Below are 19,445 nucleotides of genomic sequence, written 5' to 3' on the forward strand. Positions count from 1 at the left end.
AATAGAAAATAAACAAATAATCAAGAAAAAGGAAATGTGAAAATAACGAACAGATGCTTATTAGCTGCGGACCGACTGCACAACTAGCACCTGCCGAGTCACATGCTTTACCGGATGAAGAACTGGGTGACCGCCTGCCGCCAAAGCATCATCCTTCTTCCTTTGTTTGTGGCAGTGAATGGTGTGTGTGTGTGTGTGTGTCAAAATGCACAGGCTCAACCTCGCTTTTGTATGGGACGACTTTGTGAGTCTGATGTGGCAAACTTCCTTCGGATTTGCGAGAATTCGGACACAAAGATCAGTACACGAATGTTTGATGGACGGTGTCCCAGAGCACAAAGTATCCGGACAACATGGTGTGAACACGCATTCATTGAAGATGCACTAATAAAATGAAGCCAGACATAAGGAAAAAAGCGAGCCTATTAGAGCAGAATATTATTAGTCGTGCTTGAAAAGACGATACGGGTCTTAATAATAAAAAGAAAAAAAGCTGCGTCTGCCGGGAGTCGAACCCGGGTCTATTGCTTGGAAGGCAATTATCCTAACCGTTGGACTACAGACGCTGAGTGATTTCTGACTTCAAATAAACTTTACAATGCAACAAATGTACCATACCGTTCCGTAGGAACGCAAATGAAGCCCAGAAGCCGAGTCCGACTCGCAAGTATTTCTTCCTTCGCGCGCCCGCGCCGCCGTGTCTCGCCATTCCCGCCGCCGCCGCCGAGGCCGAGAGAGGAGGACGCCGCGAAGGCTCGACGGCAGCCAGCGCAGCAGTTGGCGCGTCCGCGCGCGGCCAGCTCCACGGCGTGCCCGCCACCTGTTCGACGCTCGCTCGTCCACCTCCGCCGCGGGCCCATGGCCGGCACCTTCGCGCCTGCTCAGGAACCCCGTCGCCGCGACGGGAGGACCGAGCACCGCGCGCGCGTGGGGGGCCCGGGCACAGTGCGCGACGGGACTGTCTGTTCAGCAACTGGTGCTGCTGATTGCTGACCCAAGCCGCTTCTCGTTCGCCATAGCAATTTCCGGCCCGGGGGCTGCCAGAATGCCGCTGGGATCACGCAGAGCGCTTTGTCCGTCGCGCCGCACGCCGGACAGCCCCGGGTGAAGTGCAGCTAATGGCGGCAGTCAGTGCCTTGACTTGTTCCAGACAGGCGATGTTTGTTACCGCCACCGAATGCCCACCACCTGCTCGACGCTGGTCCTCCTCCGCTGAAGGTGGAAGTGGAATGTCCATGTCCTCTCTTCTGAACTCACTGAGGGTCGCCACCTTGTACGGGCGCGGAGCGTCGCGAGAGCAGGACGGGGACAGATGGTGGAGCCTTACAAAGGGGACATGCTTAATGCAATTGGGATGTTCATCATGCGAAGATCTTCGCCATCGCATCACATCAGGTTTGCCCATAAGTCTATAACTGTTTCCAATCTCCGCAGCCTTAATTTTGCTCGTACCATCGGCTGGGTCAAACAACACAAGTAGATCCTTCTTGTTCCTTTTTTTTTGCTGGGAACAGATCCTTCTATTTCTTGTACCTGTTCTAGTCATTATGTTTGACTTATAGTTACCGCTGAATGTGCAATTCATTTACTGATTACATAATTCAAGTTTTCTACCATCTTTTAGCATGGCCTGATACTCTGGTTGGCATTGCATGTTCCTTCTAGTAATTTCTTTCAATCATTCTAAGCTCACACTGATCAGAACCAAACCAAAACACAAAGTAACCTCACATAGTTGTAGGAGGAAAGACAAAGTATGTTGCGTGGTGATCATGAAAAGTGAACATATATTAGTAAAAAAGGAAGACGCAACCTGACTTTCTCATATCGCACTCAGTTATGCCTCAAACTCAAACAATTACCAAACCTTGATTTACACACTATCTATATTTACAAATCGTTCTTCAATCACACAACATTTCAATGCAATGGCCATAGCGAAACCTTGATGTTTACTAGTACCATCACGCTATACTAGACCTCAAGTAAATAGCATACAAATGTACAAATAGCAACAAAAATCAATATACACACACTAAGGTGAATGCAGTCTCAAGCTTTTGGTGATTCAGATTTTGTGTGCCCAGGCTTGCCTATAATAGCTTTCTTCACTTTTGCTAGTTGGTGCTTTACCTTTGATCCGACACCAGATAAGATATTATGCTTTTTAGGTGATGCCTTCTGCCCTGCCTCTCGGTCTTCAATTTTCGTTGGTGCATCATCAGTGAAATTCTTAGCTTCCTCGTCACCATTTGTCTTCTTGTCATAACTCTTCTCTTCTGCCATGTTTGATACATCTTTCTTTGGACTTTCTTCTTCATCTGTGCTGAACTCTGGCTCTTTTATATCCACAACAGTTTCTTCACTCCCAGGAGCTTCTGTTAGTGAAACCACATCGAGATCACGTTTCTGATTGTGTGACGCCTTCTGTACTACTCCTTGTTCTTCAACTTTGGTTTTCGCTTCATCAGGGAGACTCTTAGCTTCCTGTGCACCCTTTGTCTTCTCATCATAAGTTTTCTCTCCTGCCATATTTGATTCATCTTTCTTTGGACTTTGTTCTTCATCTGTGCTGAATTCTGGCTTTGACTCCACAATTTTTTCTTCAGCCTCAGGAGCTTCTTCTGGTGAAGCCACATCGAGATCATGCTGATGAACCTGTGAATTAAATGTTTCTTGCTCTTCCTGTGATTGTGTGTTCACTGTTTGCACATGGCTATCGACAGTTTTGTTTACATTCACTTCTTTGATCACAGGCTCTCTTATGGGCAAAGAAATCTGATCACCTTCATCAGATCCTTCAGGAGATTCTTGTGCAACTTCCATCTCCTGCAGCTTCTGCAAATCAGATTCTCCTGGCTTGTCTAGCAGGTTGTTCTTCTCCATCACAATTTGGTCGCCTGCAGATTCATCTTGCTTATCTTGGTCTATATGCAAGCTGGAACCATCTAACTGAATTTCCAAAGCTTTCTCAGAGTTGTCTAGTTCACTGTTTGAGAACTTAGAGCTTTGTTTTTCGTCCTTGCATTCTGAGCCTGCAGAAATCCCCTTTTCAGGAACCAAAATTATCTCATTGCCCATAACTGGTTCAGTAATTTCACCCTTCTGCTCATCAGATATTGCTTCTGTGCTTTTCTGCGAGATATCATGCTCATTTTCTATCTGTTCTTCTGTAACTCCACCTGTGGTGGTTGTCTGCTGATTCTTTTCTTCCTTGTCTACTCCATTCTCCAGTTCTGCCTCTACAGTACTTTCGGCCTCAGTGTTGGAAGATTCATTGGACTCTTCTCTTTTTGTGCTCAGGGGACTTTGAAGATCGTCAGTGTCATTAGGCAAATTCTTTTCATCACCCATATTTGGTTCTGTCAACAAGAGTGTTTGCCCGGACACTGCATCAGAACTTCTATTTTCAGGTAAAGGCTTGTGCTGAAGGTCTGTTATTCCTTCCTCTAATGTGTCCTCTTGAGAAACCTTTGGGTTTGTTATGTCATGAAGGTTGCTCTTCAAGCTTCCTTCTTCAATCTGTGTTGTCGCTTCCATATGTTCCTGACAAACAGAATTGGTTGCCTTTTCACCCAGCTTGATGTCTCTAGTTTCCATTTCTGTAGTCAGGCCAGATCCACCAGGTACCATTTCACTAGAAGTTTCACCCTGGACATTGTTTTGGCATACTGGTGCTTCCAAATCATGAGTGTCCCTATTGAGCTCTTCATCCTTTTCCAGCTCGATATCATGTGTTTCTTCAGAGCCTTCTATATTATGTTTTCCTTGTTCAAAGATGCGTTCATTGTCCACCTTATTTTCTGTTGGGATTGGCACCAAGCTTTCTTCCTGTTGTGAGGTGATCAAAGAACTGCCATCTTTTGTGGTTTCTTCTTGCTTCTTTTCAGCCTTAAATTCCGAATTTCCATCTGGCTCATTGCTCTCTTTTCCCATTATCAGGTTCATCAGAAAATGGGAGACAGGCAAATAACTCTGTTCAGCTTCTTTTTCTTCTTTCTCTGTGTCATCAGTTTCTTGCTCTTGTACGTTCTCTCCATCTTGTTCTTTGGTTATTTGACTCTCTTCTTGCTCTTCTGATTCGGTGGGGAGTGGCTTCTCTGGAAACAACTCTCTTTCTGTTACCTCTAAGCCAGATGCCTGTTCGGTTTCATTTCCATCCACGGCGGAGTGTGCAGGAAGAGCAGGCTTATGATGTTCATTGTCTTCGTTCATACTTTCTCCTGATGCTGTAACTGCAGGTGAAGCCTCAAGATTCCTTCTGTTGTCCTCAATGGTCTCGAGATTTTCATCAGATAGTGCCACATCAGATCCACCAGCCTAGATTGGAAAAATGAAATTAGCTTTAAAAGAACAAACTTAAATCTTCATTAATAGCTAAGGAATTTGTCCACTGACCTTATCGTAGATTGCTTCACCGCGTTTGACTGATTCAGTGACTGCTGTATAGCCAGTCGCCATTTCCTCATTCGAGTCAGTTTCAACTTCTGCACCATTCTGCTCTGTTGCCAACTTGTCATCTACAACCTGAATGATAGATTTCCCCCCACTTATTTCTCTTACTATAAAGTAACAGCCTTAATAATTTATTAAAAGAAGATTTGACCAGAAAATTTGGTCGCACAAACTTTTTAAGAGTATCAGTACTGACCTTTGGATGAAAGCTCAAGTCCTGCAGTCCAGACGCCTCTTCATCTACAAGTTTGGTCTCAATTTCGTCATGATTAACATTGGTGTCTTCATTTTGTATTTCTTCCTTCTTTTCCACTTCATCAACGATCTCTTCTTCTGATGCTTGAATGGCCTGCATACCATCATTGGCGTTGTTTATGCATTCTTTCTCTTCGGAGTGCACTCTGGATTCAACATTCTGAGGAACCACTGTAGGATCCTGCACATCAATTAATTGCTCATTTTGCTGATCATTATTATATCATTAAATATTAGATGGAGCATGAATGGTATCTTTGTTAACGGCAGATGAAGAAACAAGCTACTCTCTACCACTGAAATTACAGACGCAGATGCTGTATAGAAGATTTTTTTCTACTGGCTGTAAAGCTCAAGCTCATGTCTCTTCATTTTATTGATATTCTGTATTGCCTGTACAATTTGTTTTGTTATTGCAATCTTACTTTGACTTTCTTTAATGTTAATCTTATCTGCTGTTAAAAAAAGGGGATTATCTTTAAAGGAGTCCAGATGTTTTCATCTTTGATATAGTTACCATAAAAATGGAAAAGGATTATTATTATTTTCAAAGTATATGAAATCATGAGCAGTAATCACGTCAATAATTCTTACATTCTCTAGCATTTCTTCATTTGAAGGAGCTAGGTCAGATGCTTTCTGAAGATCCTTCTCGACGGGTAATCCCAAATAATTTTCAACCTACAAGATGAGTAAAAAACATAGTTTTTTTAGCATTACTGTTGAGAAGTCCATCAGTTCAGACTTTTGGTTGCGTTGGCTAGTGCATGAAGCTTAACATGGTATCAAAGCTAAGGTCTTGAGTTCAGTCCTGGCTTTCCCAGTTTATCCAAAATTGCTGTTCCCCCCTTGTGTCCACGTATAGGCCTCTTGAGCCATACCTCTGAGTCTATCCACGTGTTGACTTCCCACGTCACATGTGAGAGGGGGTGTTGAAGTGTATATGTGGATTGCCTAGCGCTTTCCATCAGTTCGGACTTTTGGTTGCATTGGCTAGTGCATGAAGCTTAACAGTTTCCACCAATCATGACTTCATGAGTACTGTGTTTTTTAGCTCTTTACTGTAAAATTTTAACATATGTTGGTGTATGCCATTGTGAACTACGTATGAGTCATTCCGATATATTTACTTCAATCTTAATGATGCTTCTGCTTAATAGCGAGCCGTTTAATTATGAAGTGCACTGGGATGGAGATGATGATATATCACAAGATGGAGATGATAATTCTTGAAAAAAAATGCTTGCTAATCAATGTTTTACATTACGCTCAGGGTGATATCAGTTACGTGTATTAGGAATATCTTGCCCTTTAAAATTTAACAGTTTTCTACATACTAGCATGGAAAATTGGTGTTTATTAGAACAGTACTAAAAGTTTTAACTTTGAACTTATGTGGTCCAGCATATAAGTTTTTAATGAAACAAGATCATGCCTAAATTTCTCATACTGTGCTAATTAAAATTTTGGACTGACCTCTTCATTTTTAGTTTCATCAGTTGTTCCATCCTGTTCATCAGTAGAAGTTTTTGCTACTGCTGCATCTATTTCTGTATTCTCCTTCTCATCTTCATTATATTTTTCAGCATCAGCATCAGTATATAAAGTGCCAGTGTTGTTGGGTGCATCTTCTTGTGCAGTTGTTTCTTCTATTTCCGTGGAGTTCTCAACCTTCGCATCTGTAATGCTTGGAATGGATTCTTGGGCTATATGTAGGGTTTGTTCATTCTTGAGCATTTCAGTAGTCACTGCCTCTGTTTGTTCAGCCTGGACAATCATTAAATAGGAGGTGCATGAGAAAAATTTGAAGATAAATTACAAAATGCATCGAGTTATAGAATCTTCACCTCAAACACATCAGCGTCGTCTTTCCTATTTGTCGTGACAATTTCGTTGCTCTGGGGCTCCAATATTGTCTCTCTGGTGAAATCAGCCCTACTGTCATCACGATTCTGCTCATCTGTCTGTATTTCTTCCGTTTGCTTTTCAATCGCCTCATCTTCTTTCTTCTGCTGATCCAAGTTAACCTTTTGCACGTGGTCATCTGGCTGCTCAGTGGTTAAATCCACTGACCGCTCACACACCTGCATTTGAAGCTCCACATTGTGAAGTTGCTCGTCATCTTGATCATCGGTATGGTCACCACTATGTTCAATTACAGATTTTGGCAGTTCTTTGATTTGCTCAATATTGTTTGAAGTCCCTACTGTATCTTCACCAGAAATTTGTACAACATCTTCCTCAGTAGCGCTCTCGTCCTTGTGAGTTGTGAAAGCAGTTTTTTCACCCAAGTCAGATGATTCGTCCTGTATCAAATGCATCAGTGAGCATGCTCAAATTCAGACGAGTAGTGGTAATATTTCGCTGCTGTTATAGATTGCAGAATTATGCAATCGAAATGGAATGCTTTTAAAGTACAAATCTTCAATCTAGTTGCACTTTACAACTTCAGGCAATAATCAGTTTTACATCACTTGGTTAGATCTTTGTAATTTTTTGTATACACCATCATTGTCAGACAATGATAGTAGTGAATCTACAAGTCGATAATTACAGAGTTATGATGGATGAGCTTCTATGTGTCTCTTGCTAGATACAATGTTGCAGCGGAATTAGATATACCGAGGTTATTTATTCAGTTTAACCAAAACGACCTACTTAAAAAAATTAATCATGCAAATATCAGTTTCAGTATATTTCGGAGTTCTGAACAAGTTTAGCACTACCTACATCTTTTAATATCTAACATATATGCAAGTGATATAAGTGCTAAACGTCTCAAATAGATGAAAGAAACTATCGGTTAAGGGCACATACCTTTTGTTCTCTTGGCTCTTGTATTTCCTCTTTGATGTTTTCATCCGCCAAGATTGCATTGCTGATTTCATTTCCCAAGTTCTCTTCGTCTAACTCAACAGGATTTTGTTCTGGCGCCGTTCCATTATCTGTTGGAGATGGTTCCTCCAAAGTAGCAACTTCTGTTTTTTGAGAGGAAATTTCTTCCCCGTTGATGGCTTCAGTGGCCGTGATTTCTTCTGCTTCATCCATGTCATTTACTTGTTGAATATCAGAAGTTGGCTCAACTGTTGCTATATCACGTTCTGAAACTGGCTCCTCTAAACCAGGATCTTGGCTTAAATGGGAGGCTTCTTCACCTTCAGTAGCATCAATACATTTGTTTTCTTCCACTGATTCTAGTCCACGCTCTTGTTTAGAATCAGCAAGCGGGCCGATTTCATTTGCAGCATTGTCTTCTGCAGTTGGTTCTTCAAGGGTGGCACCATTACTTTGGCCTGTTTCTTCTGCCTTTACAAGTTGACCCTTGCTGTCTTCAGCCAATTCTGATTGATGTGCTGATTGGACAAGCAAATTTGGGTCAGTTCCCGGTTCACTGCTGGCATTCTGTACATGTGTATCTTGAGTATGCTTTACTACTGCTGTTTCTTCTTCTGTTGGAGTAAGCTCAGCAGAAGTAGAAACAATGCTTTGTTGAGGTTCCCCTTGGTTTTCTGTGGTGTCAGTGCATGCCTTATCTTCGACTGCTTCTTGTTCTGGGACTTGTTGAATATCAGGAAGTGCTGCACTTGCTGTTAAACTGTCATCTGTGCTCTCATGAGGGATTTCTCCAGTCTCCATGGCTTCAGTGTCATTTATCTCTTCTGCTGGGACATTATCCGGTGTTATACCGTCTTGTGCTTCAACAGGTTCAATATTCTTCATCTCTTCTAGTGCTGGCTCCTTTGCTAGCGGTACATCGATTTGTACGTCAGCAGCTGCCTCATCCGCAAGAGTAACATCTTCAGTGAGCTCACTGATGTTTGTATCAGCGCTCTTGTGGACTGCTTCAGTTTCCATGGTTTCAGTGTCCTTCACCTCTTCAGCTGGCAGGTCAGTTGCTGATTTGTTTTCTTCCACCTCAACAGGTTCAGTATTCTTGAGCTCTTCTAGTTCTGGCACTTGTGCTTGTGGTATATCATCTGTTGCCTCAGCTGCTATTACATGTTCTTCAGGAGCTGCCTCATCTGCATGAGCAATATTGCCTTTTACATCCTCAGTGAGCTCATTGATGTTTGGATCAGTGCTCTCATTGATTGCTTCAGTTTCCTTGGTTTCAGTCTCCTTCACCTCTTCTGTCGGCAGGTCACTCGCTGATATGAATTCTACCACTTCAACTGGTTCAGTATTCTTGATTTCTTCTAGGTCTCGCTCTTGTGCTCGTGGAATATCAACTGTTGCCTTGGATGCTATTACATGCTCTTCAGGAGCTGCCTCGTCTGCATGAGCAACATTGCTTGTCACATCCTCAGTGAGCTCACTGATGTTTGCATCAGGGCTCTCATTGATTGCTTCAGTTTCCTTCACCTCTTCTGCTTGCAGGTCACTTGCTGATCTATTTTCTTCCACCTCAACAGGTTCAGTATTTTTGATCTCTTCTGGTTCTGGCTCCTGTGCTTGTGGTATGTCAACTGTTCTCTCAGCTACTGTTACGTGCTCTGCATGAGGTTCCTCATCTGCAAGAACAATATTGCTTTTCACATCCTCATTGAGCTCGCTGATGTTTGCATCAGTCCTTCCGCTGATTGCTTCAGTTTCCTTGGGTTCAATTTCCTTGACCTCTTCTGCTGACAGGTCACCTGCTTCAGTATTCTTGATCTCTTCTAGCTCCGGTTCTTGTGCTTGTGGTATATCGACTGTTGTCTTAGCTACTGTTACATGTTCTTCATGAGCTGCCTCACCTATAAGAGCAACGTTGCTTTCCATATCTTCAGTGAGCTCACTGATGTTTGCATCAGTGCTCTCGTTGATTGCTTCAGTTTCCTTGGCTTCAGTGTCCTTCACCGCTTCTGCCGGCATGTCACTCACTGATGTGTTTTCTTCCACCTCAACAGGTTCAACATTCTCAATCTCTTCTAGTTCTGGCTCTTGTGCTCGCGGAATATCAACCGTTGCCTCAGTTGCTGTTACATGCTCTTCAGGAGCTGCCTCGTCTACATGAGTAACATTGCTTGTCACATCGCCAGTGAGCTCGCTGATGTTTGCATCAGTGCTCTCGTTAATTGCTTCAGTTTCCTTCACCTCTTCCGCTGGCAGGTCACATGCTGATCTGTTTTCTTTCACCTCATCAGGTTCAACTCTCATGAGCTCTTGTAGTTCTGATACTAGTGCTTGTGGTATATCAACTGCTGCCTCAGCTGCTATTACATGCTCTTCTGGAGCTGCCTCATCTGCACGAGTAACATTACTTTTCACATCCTCAGTGAGTTCACTGATGTTTGCATCAGCGCTCTCGGTTATTGCTTCTGTTTCTTTGGCTTCAGGGTCCTTCACCTCTTCTGCCGGCTGATCACTTACTGATATGTTTTCTTCCACTTCAACAGTTTCAGTATTCTTGATTTCTTCTAGTTCTGGATCTTGTGCTTGTGGTATGTCAACTGTTGCCTCAGTTGCTATCACATGTTCTTCAGGAGCTGCCTCGTCTGCAGGAGCAACATTAGTTTTGACATCCTCAGTGAGCTCACTGATGTTCGCATCAGTGCTCTCATTGATTGCTTCAGTGTCTTTCACCTTTTCTGCCTGCATGTCACTTGCTGACATGTTTTCTTCCACATCAACAGGTTCAGTATTCTTGATCTCTTCTAGTTCCGGCTCCTGTGGTTGTGGTATATCAACTGCTGTCTCAGCTACTGTTACATGCTCTTCATGAGGTTCCTCGTCTGCAAGAGCAACATTGCATTTCACCTCCTCTGTGAGCTCGCTGATGTTTGCATCAGCACTCTCGTTGATTGCTTCAGTGTCCTTCACCTCTTCTGCTGGCAGGTCACTTGCTGATATGTTCTCTTCTACTTCAACAGGTTCAGTATTCTTCATCTCTTCTACTTCTGGCTCTTGTGCTTGTGGCATATCAACTGTATTATCAGCTACTGTTACTTGTTCTTCTTGAGCGGCCTCGCCTGGAAGAGCAACATTGTTTTTCACATCTTCAGGGAGCTCACTGTTGTTTGCATCAGTGCTCTCGTTGATTGCTTCAGTCTCCACGGCTTCAGTATCCTTCACCTCTTCTGCTGGCAGATCATTTGCTGATATGTTTTCTTCTACTTCAGCAGGTTCAGTACTCTTGGTCTCTTCTAGTTCTGGCTCTTGTGCTTCTGGTATATCAACCGTTGCCTCAGTTGCTATTACATGCTCTTCAGGAGCTGCCTCGTCCGCAGGAGCAACATTGCTTGTCACATCCTCAGTGAGCTCGCTAATGTTTGCATCAGGGCTCTCATTGATTGCTTCAGTTTCCCTCACCTCTTCTGCTTGCAGGTAACGTGCTGATCTATTTTCTTCCACCTCAACAGGTTCAGTATTCTTGATCTCTTCTAGTTCTGGCTCCTGGGTTTGTGGTATGTCAACTGTTCTCTCAGCTACTGTTACCTGCTCTGCATGAGGTTCCTCGTCTGCAAGAGCAACATTGCTTTTTACATCCTCATTGAGCTCGCTGATGATTGCATCAGTCCTTTCGCTGATTGCTTCAGTTTCCTTGGGTTCAATTTCCTTGACCTCTTCTGCTGACAGGTCACCGGCTTCAGTATTCTTGATCTCTTCTAGCTCCGGCTCTTGTGCTTGTGGTATATCGACTGTTGTCTCAGCTACTGTTACATGTTCTTCATGAGCTGCCTCATCTATAAGAGCAACATTCCTTTTCATATCTTCAGTGAGCTCACTGATGTTTGCATCAGTGCTCTTGTTGATTGCTTCAGTTTCCTTGGGTTCAGTGTCCTTCAGCTCTTCTGCCGGCATGTCATTAGCTGATGTGTTTTCTTCCACCTCAACAGGTTCAACATTCTCAATCTCTTCTAGTTCTGGCTCTTGTGCTCGCGGAATATCAACCGTTGCCTCAGTTGCTGTTACATGCTCTTCAGGAGCTGCCTCGTCTACATGAGTAACATTGCTTGTCACATCGCCAGTGAGCTCGCTGATGTTTGCATCAGTGCTCTCGTTAATTGCTTCAGTTTCCTTGGCTTCAATTTCCTTCACCTCTTCTGCTGGCAGGTCACCTGCTGATCTGTTTTCTTCCACCTCGTCAGGTTCAACATTCTCGAGCTCTTGTAGTTCTGACACTTGTGCTTGTGGTATATCAACTGCTGCCTCAGCTGCTATTACATGCTCTTCTGGAGCTGCCTCATCTGCACGAGTAACATTACTTTTCACATCCTCAGTGAGTTCACTGATGTTTGCATCAGTGCTCTCGGTTATTGCTTCTGTTTCTTTGGCTTCAGCGTCCTTCACTTCTTCTGCCGGCAGGTCACTTGCTGATATGTTTTCTTCCACTTCAACAGTTTCAGTATTCTTGATTTCTTCTAGTTCTGGATCTTGTGCTTGTGGTATGTCAACTGTTGCCTCAGTTGCTATCACATGTTCTTCAGGAGCTGCCTCGTCTGCAAGAGCAACATTAGTTTTGACATCCTCAGTGAGCTCACTGATGTTCGCATCAGTGCTCTCATTGATTGCTTCAGTGTCTTTCACCTCTTCTGCCTGCATGTCACTTGCTGACATGTTTTCTTCCACCTCAACAGGTTCAGTGTTCTTGATCTCTTCTAGTTCCAGCTCCTGTGGTTGTGGTATATCAACTGCTGTCTCAGCTACTGTTACATGCTCTTCATGAGGTTCCTCGGCTGCAAGAGCAACATTGCATTTCACCTCCTCGGTGAGCTCGGTGGTGTTTGCATCAGCACTCTTGTTGATTGCTTCAGTGTCCTTCACCTCTTCTGCTGGCAGTTCACTTGCTGATACGTTTTCTTCCACTTCAACAGGTTCAGTATTCTTCATCTCTTCTACTTCTGGCTCTTGTGCTTGTAGCATATCAACTGTATCATCAGCTACTGTTACATGTTCTTCAGGAGCGGCCTCGTCTGCAAGAGCAACATTGTTTTTCACATCTTCAGGGAGCTCACTGTTGTTTGCATCAGTGCTCTCGTTGATTGCTTCAGTCTCCACGGCTTCAGTATCCTTCACCTCTTCTGCTGGCAGATCATTTGCTGATATGTTTCCTTCCAATTCAGCAGGTTCACTATTCTTGATCTCTTCTAGGTCTGGCTCTTGCGGTTGTGGTATAGCACCAGTTGCCTCTGTTGCTTTTGCATGTTCATCAGGAGCTGCCTCGTCTGCAAGGGCAACATTGCTTTTCACATCATTGATGAGCTCGCTAATGTTTGCACCAGTACTCTCATGAGGGATCATCTCAGTTTCCATGGCTTCAATGTCCTTGATCTCTTCTGCTGGCAGGTCCCTTGCTATTATATTATCTTCCACTTCAACAGATTCACTATTCTTGATCTCTTCTAATTCTGGCTCTTGTGGTTGTGGTATAGCAGCAGTTGCCTCTGTTGCTTTTACATCTTCATCAGGAGCTGCCTCATCTTCAAGAGCAACATTGCTTTTGGCATCTTCAGTGAGATCACCAATATTTGCAACAGGGCTCTCATAGTGGATTTCTGCAACCTCTATGGCTTCATTGTCCTTCACCTCTTCTGCTGGCAGGTCATCTGTCATTACATTGTCATGCACCTCAACGGGCTCAGTATTCTCCACTGGTGGTATATCAACATGTGCCCCAGATTCCTGTACGTGTTCTCTGGGGGTTTCCTCCTCAGCAATTGCATCAGTGCTTTTCACATCTTTACTTTCCTCCCTCACTATTGCTGATTCTAAATTCTCTGCTTGAGTGGCAGGACTGGGTTCTGTCATCTCGTTATCTTCTGGTGTGGACTGCTCAGAACCAGAGACAGTGTGAGATGGGGAGATGCCTTGAGGTTCAGTAGCTTCAGTGTCCCTGAATTCAACCGGTTCTGGCTCTTGAAGCTGTTGAATGTTAACATCTGTCAGGATTGCTGTGTTATCTTCTGTTGTTATTTGTGGCTCATTTTCTGTCAAATTTTCTTCAGCATCTGTTTGATGGGAAGCTTCTTCAATTTGAACATCCTCACTGTTACCAATCTTTTGTGATTCGAGCTTCTTTGCTTGTACATCACCAGTTGGGTCACTTGATAGTAACTTGTCTTCCTGTGCTGTTTCTCCAACGATAGTCCCACTGTTCTGGTTGGATATTTCTTCAGTTTTCACATCATCAGGTTTCTCTATGAGCTCTTCGGTTTGTACTTCTTTGATATCAGAAGCTGCTTCTTTTGCTGTTTCATCTTTTGGAACAGACATGCTTTCTTGCGAGATAGCTCGAGGCTTAGTGGCTTCACTGTCTCTCATTTCTTCAGCAGGTTCTGGTTCCAGGATCTGTGGTTCACTCACTGCCATATTTTCTTCTGTTTTGTGATCTTCTGACTGAGTAGCATCACTTTGAGGCATTTCTTGGCCTTCAGTGGCTTCATTGCTGCTCACTTCTGCTGATTCCATCACAAGCGACTCACTTATGGTTAGGTTATCTTCATGAGTTGGGTTCTCAATGACGGCAGCATCCATTTCACCAGATGCTTCACTCACTTCAGTAAATTCAGCATTCTTCTTCTTTTCTGACTGTAGCTCCTGCGCTGATTGCATATCAACAGCTGCCTCTCTGGCAAGATCATCACAACTTACTTCACGTGCTGTTATATTTTGTTCTGAAGCAGGCTCCTCAGAAATGGAAACATTGCTTTCCTGAGGGAGAGCTTCAGTTTTAATGGCTTCAGTATCCTCCACGCTTACTGTTGATTCAGTCTTTGGCACATCACTCGGTATAATATCTTCTTGAGCTGCGTCATTCAAGAGAGCAGGATGCCTTAGGTCAGAAGCTTCTTCTGTTTCAACAGGTTCAGTGTTCTGTATTTCTTCTGTTTCAAGCCCCCGTATTTGCTGTTCAGGCACATCTTCACTTGTTAGCACATTGTTTTCTTGATCTGCCTCTTCAACAGTTGCCGCACTAGAGGTTTCGACGATATTCTCAGCTGTGTTCTCCTTGATTTCTTCTACTGATGCTACATTTTCTACCTCTTGGGCATCACAGCTTGGTACTTCTGCTGTTACATCATCTTTTACAGAGTCCTCCTCAGGAGCAGAAATAGTTCTTTCATGGCAGATTTCTTGAGTCTCAGAAACTTCTGCGTGCTTAACTTCAGCTGATCCTTGTTCCAGGGTTTGCTGGATATCATCATTCGATGGCTCAATTGCCGTAGAATTATCTTCTGTTACTAGCTCCTCTGAAGCAGCAGCACTTTGTTGAGTGATTTCTTGAGTTTCAGTGGCTCCAGTGTCCTTCACCTCTTCTTTTAATCCTATCACCTGGGGCTCACATGCTGGTACACTGTCTCCTTCTGCAAGGTTATTGATGACATCAGCATGTGGTTGATTGGAAGCTTCATCCATGTCGACAGTTCCAGTGTTCTGAGGTTCTTCTTCTTCCAACCCTTGAACTGGCTGCATATCTTCTATTGCCTCCTTATCTTCGGTTGCATCTTCAGCAATTGTCACATTGCTTTGATCGGAGGTTTCTTCAGCTTTGGCATCTTCAAGAGCCTTTATTTCTTCTGACTCCACATTATTTAAATGTTGGAGGTCAGAACTTGGTTCAGTGATTGTTGCATTATCTTCTGGAGTTGCCTCCTCAGAAGCAATACCACTTTGGTGAACTGTTTGCTCAGTATCAACTTCTTTGGCATCTGCTATTTCTTCTGCTAATCCCTGGTTTTGCACTTCTTGAACATCAAGAGCTGGCTCCCTTGTCACTGCATCATGTTCTGGAGTTGTCTCCTCAGAGGTGGACACATTGCTCTCATGAGAAGTTTCTTCAGTTTTTTCAGGCAGAGGGTCACTGGTTTCTTCTGTTGATTCTTGGTTCAGCACTTCTTGATCACCACCACTAGTATTCGGAAGGGCGTCAGGCTCATCCACATTAGGCTCCAAAGAAGTTTGGACTCCAGCAGGTGCTTCAGCTACAACCTCTTCACCAGGAATACATGGCACGGTTGCGGGTTGTGTGTCCTCAGTTACTTCTTCTGGTTCCAGATTGTGGCCTTGTTGAGCATCAATTGTTGGCTCAACATCATTGTCAGGCTGCAGTGTGTCTTTGTGCACCATTTTGCTCTCTATTGCAGCACCTTCTACATCTTGTTGACAATGTTCTTTTGGCTCTTCATTATCATGTTTTAGAAGGCTGGTATCTTCTGCAGTGTTCTCAACATGGCCTAAAGAATCAATTGCCTCTTCGCCATTACTTGTGCTGCTCTGATCGGTGCTTATTCCATCTGGTGAAGCTTCTACCTGCTCGTTACCTTTCTGACCATTTTCTTGTGGCTTCTCATTAGCGATCTTCCCTTCTTTCATATGACCATTCAGAGAAGCATGTGTACCATTTGGGGTATCTTCTTGAGGAATTTCGACTACAGAGGGTGCTCTTTCTAAAACTTGATCCTCTGTAACCTTCATTCCTTCAGTTGAATCCATGGCTGTTGCCTCGTCCTTCATCTCCCCATGAGATGAAAGCTTGCTGTCTAGGTTCATTTGCAAATGGGTTGTTCCTAGATCCCCAGCTTCCACTTGAATTTCCTGGGAAATATTCAGGTAAATCGAACATTTAACTGAAAGTACACCGAATGCGACTCAGGGTTTGCATAATTACAAAAGACAGGGTGGCAAAAATAATACGATGAACTCTGCATTCTTAGATTTAGTATAGTTTAAAATTGCGTGCTTTCAATAATAATTCATCAAAAGGACATCCAACGACATTAGGCTACTGTACACTATAATACTACAAATATAATTTCCTGCATGACAGCAATGATTTCCGGCTGGCTAATTATGTCTCACTAGTATGTGACACTGAATGGCACATGCAGGTTCAGTGCATCTAAGAGTATTTCAGAGACTGGTCAACAAAATGGCAGGAATAACTTGTTAAACAATACAGCAGTACCACATGCCAACACAGGTGGGCAACCAGCTGAAATCTTAGCTTAGCATATGGGCATCCTAACTGGACAACCTCGTGACTCAAAGAGCCTTGGCAAATTTTTACATATATAATTTTATCTTTAGTGGAATAGTGCTGCAATTATATGCTTCTGCATGCTTTAAGTGACTTTTGTGCGCTTTATGCCTTTGTCTTACCACAGCACACTTGACAATTCACACTCAGTGTAACTTTTAGGCTGAACAGTTCTTATAAATGTTGACCTTCTCACCATCTATACTGTATTCCTAGACAAACTATTTCCTCTAGATAGCTAGAACCGTTGAAGAAAATATCTAGCGCTTTGTTGAGTTTTCGCTAACAGTATTTTATTAATATCGGTTGAATCTGCATGCCAGTTAACTTCATATCAAGTTCAGGAATGAATTATCAAGTGGACAAACATATGATACGACTAGTGAATTCTTCTGTCAGTAATCAAGAGAACAGAGCAGAGTGTATGATAGGCTTATACTTGTATATGTTGATTTGTTCCGCCCACCAAGTTCCCTGAAACATGATCCTTGGAAACAAGCGATAATACATGCTATTTTCTGTACAATTATATCTGGAAAATAACCTTTTCTGGAAAGCCGGACAGTTTGTTATAAATCAAACTGGAACCTGATCACTCATGTAGTTTCGTTCACTTGTTGCATGCTTTGACTCTGATTCTTTTGTTTAGGAACACAAAAATGTGATCAGTGTCGTTTCAACATACAAAACTGACTGCATGAAGAACCATCCCTAGATGCTAGAGGGAGATTAACAAAACAAAGGGATCGCGGAACCAAAAGTACGATGCAATGATGATATCTATTGGAAACTGGGCAGAGTCTATTGAACTGTTACAAATATGCTCACATCCTCACTGTGCAGCTGATTCCGCGACACTGATGCTTTCTGCGTTGCTTTACATCTTCACAGAGTATGTATGCATGCATGGAAACAGAAGGAAGCAAGTGCTGCAAAGAAACCTCAAGAGACTACAAGGAGCCATTGCGTACCTCCCCATCTGCCGCTTCTCGCGCTTCGTCTTCCGTCGCCATTGCTCCAGATCAGGATGGGAAGAAGGAAAGAAAGAGAAAAAAAAAGAAAGAAACAAAGAAAGAATGGGAGGGAGAGAGGGGGAGACAGAGGCCTCTTAACATAAAAGTCTTGTGGGTGCTTGAAAAGCTGGTGGTCTTTATACCGACCTTTCCTCTGTCAGACGTGTTTTCTATTGCCGAGCAGCGGTTAGGAAAGCAGCGACAGACTGACAGTGCTCTTGACAGTGAGTTGGTACTCGCTTAATCACCCACAAACCTTGATTAAGTGGGAGCGATTATCCCCGAAATGGCAGATCAGTGAACATGGAGGCTCAGCATTAGGTGCCAAAATGCCAACTGGTGCTTGGGGCACATGGTAGTGGTAGCTGGACCAGTGTGTTTACAGTCTTGCATCGCCGGGACCCACAGAACCTTTTCCCTGAGGAATTATTGGATCCATAATTGATCGAAGATTATCTCGTTCTTGGATCCTATCTCTCGTTCTTTTTTTGCCTGTAGAGTGCGGCTCGAAATAAGATTTTCGGTGTAAGAATACTATCATCTGCCTCTTTTTTGGTTGCTTGGTATTACATAAACATTAGTAGTACTACATGATTGCCTTTGTGATGTCCCTTCAGGTGCAAATTATCTCCTACCGTTGGATCATTTGATACATTCAGCTTTGGATGCAAATGGCTAAAGGCGGGCCCCGAAAGGCTGTGTCCAGCTTACCTCTCGATGCACTGGGAATTCAAGCCGACGACGGATCTGTCCAATTTTTCCCGCAGGCCATCGAAAGCTCGGCTGAATCGGATCGTGCGGAAAGCGGGACAGGATGAAAGTAACTTCACCCAAGGAGCAATGGTATGCTGTATTTCCAGGTAAACACTTTCCAGAAAAAGTTATGTTAGCTCAGGTGTCGTTCTTCTCCCTGCATCTTTTTCAGCAGTTGAATCTCAGACGGAATGAATTATTCCGATTTGACAAGAATACTAGTTATGAGAGTCTCTTTGCTGTTGAGATCATTGCTTTATTATGATCCGGAGCCGTGGAAGTCTCGACGCCTGCTAAAGTTACTTATGTCTGAAGACTGCAGGAACCACGAGGGGGGCCAAGGGGCACATCCTGAATATTGAATCTGGTCAAGTGGCTGCTTTGGAGGAGGAGAACGCCAAGTCGGCCAATCCAAAGGCGCCATGCTGGACCCCCCCGCCCACGCCACTCCACGCCATCCAAATTCCTCTTGCAGAAAAGAAACCCACCGACCTGGCCGCCCCCATCCGACCCGTCATCGTCCACGGCGCCTTATAAGAAACTACTCCTATAACCAAGCTGTTCTTATAAAACCCGAGGCAGGTAATGTTCACGGAATTCATGGATTATCCTACCACACCGCGGCGCCGAAAGAAAGAAAGAAAAGGGAGAAATGGATGGGTTTGGAGCCGAATGGCGATGACATGGATGTCTGCAGAGAAGCTTATCATCAGAGCCCCCAGCCGCCCCCCCGGTGCCCCAGTGGCTCCATCGGATCCGAGTCAGCATCATACGTAGATGCCTAACACTCTGGAGATAAAAGAAGATGAGAGGTTGATGTTTTGTTTGCTGGCACTGTTCGCTTTTGCCCCCCTGGAATATAAGCGGCCGTCACTCCCATCACATGGCCCTCCATTCTATCCTGCTCCACAGGCTAATTAGCAGCCGCCAAAGTGTTACCCCCACCGTTTTAATTAACACTGCTGGATTAAGTTAGCTAATCTCCGCATACGATGATTCTTCAGACATCA

At 43.7% G+C, this 19,445-nt stretch overlaps 1 protein-coding gene and 1 non-coding gene across 4 annotated transcripts; both read right to left on the reverse strand.

Annotated features, from left to right (window-relative positions):
* Positions 1–494: 494 nt before the first annotated feature.
* On the reverse strand, positions 495–566 carry TRNAG-UCC. Its single transcript has one exon. It is a non-coding gene; the product is annotated as a tRNA-Gly (tRNA).
* Positions 567–1,802: 1,236 nt separating this feature from the next.
* Positions 1,803–17,876, reverse strand: LOC119314971 (titin-like). 3 transcript variants are annotated; one of them, XM_037589652.1, is made up of 9 exons: positions 17,641–17,871; positions 11,710–16,227; positions 7,528–9,780; positions 6,558–7,016; positions 6,187–6,477; positions 5,305–5,391; positions 4,652–4,891; positions 4,399–4,527; positions 1,803–4,320 (listed from the first exon to the last, which is right to left on the reverse strand). In XM_037589652.1, exons 1-9 carry the CDS (start codon positions 17,680–17,682, stop codon positions 2,053–2,055), a joined length of 10,287 nt encoding a protein of 3,428 aa, XP_037445549.1. In that variant the 5' UTR covers positions 17,683–17,871; the 3' UTR covers positions 1,803–2,052. The 3 variants fall into 3 exon arrangements, with proteins under 3 accessions (XP_037445549.1, XP_037445547.1, XP_037445548.1); XM_037589650.1 differs by having other exon boundaries at positions 7,528–16,227; positions 17,641–17,876; XM_037589651.1 differs by lacking the exon at positions 5,305–5,391 and having other exon boundaries at positions 7,528–16,227; positions 17,641–17,876.
* Between the last annotated feature and the right edge of the window lie 1,569 nt (positions 17,877–19,445).

The sequence above is a fragment of the Triticum dicoccoides genome, chromosome 6A (genome assembly GCF_002162155.2).
Source record: "Triticum dicoccoides isolate Atlit2015 ecotype Zavitan chromosome 6A, WEW_v2.0, whole genome shotgun sequence".
NCBI classification, from domain to species: domain Eukaryota; kingdom Viridiplantae; phylum Streptophyta; class Magnoliopsida; order Poales; family Poaceae; genus Triticum; species Triticum dicoccoides.

Bases quoted from the DNA above. Each gene is read 5' to 3' on its own strand.
- LOC119314971 (XM_037589650.1), bottom strand. From the start codon at position 17,682: ATGGCGACGGAAGACGAAGCGCGAGAAGCGGCAGATGGGGAG. The intron at 4,892-5,304 runs GTAAGAATTATT...ATTGATGTGCAG, and splicing joins ATGAAGAAATGCTAGAGAAT to GATCCTACAGTGGTTCCTCA. The intron at 4,528-4,651 runs GTCAGTACTGAT...TCTATCATTCAG, and splicing joins ACTTGAGCTTTCATCCAAAG to GTTGTAGATGACAAGTTGGC.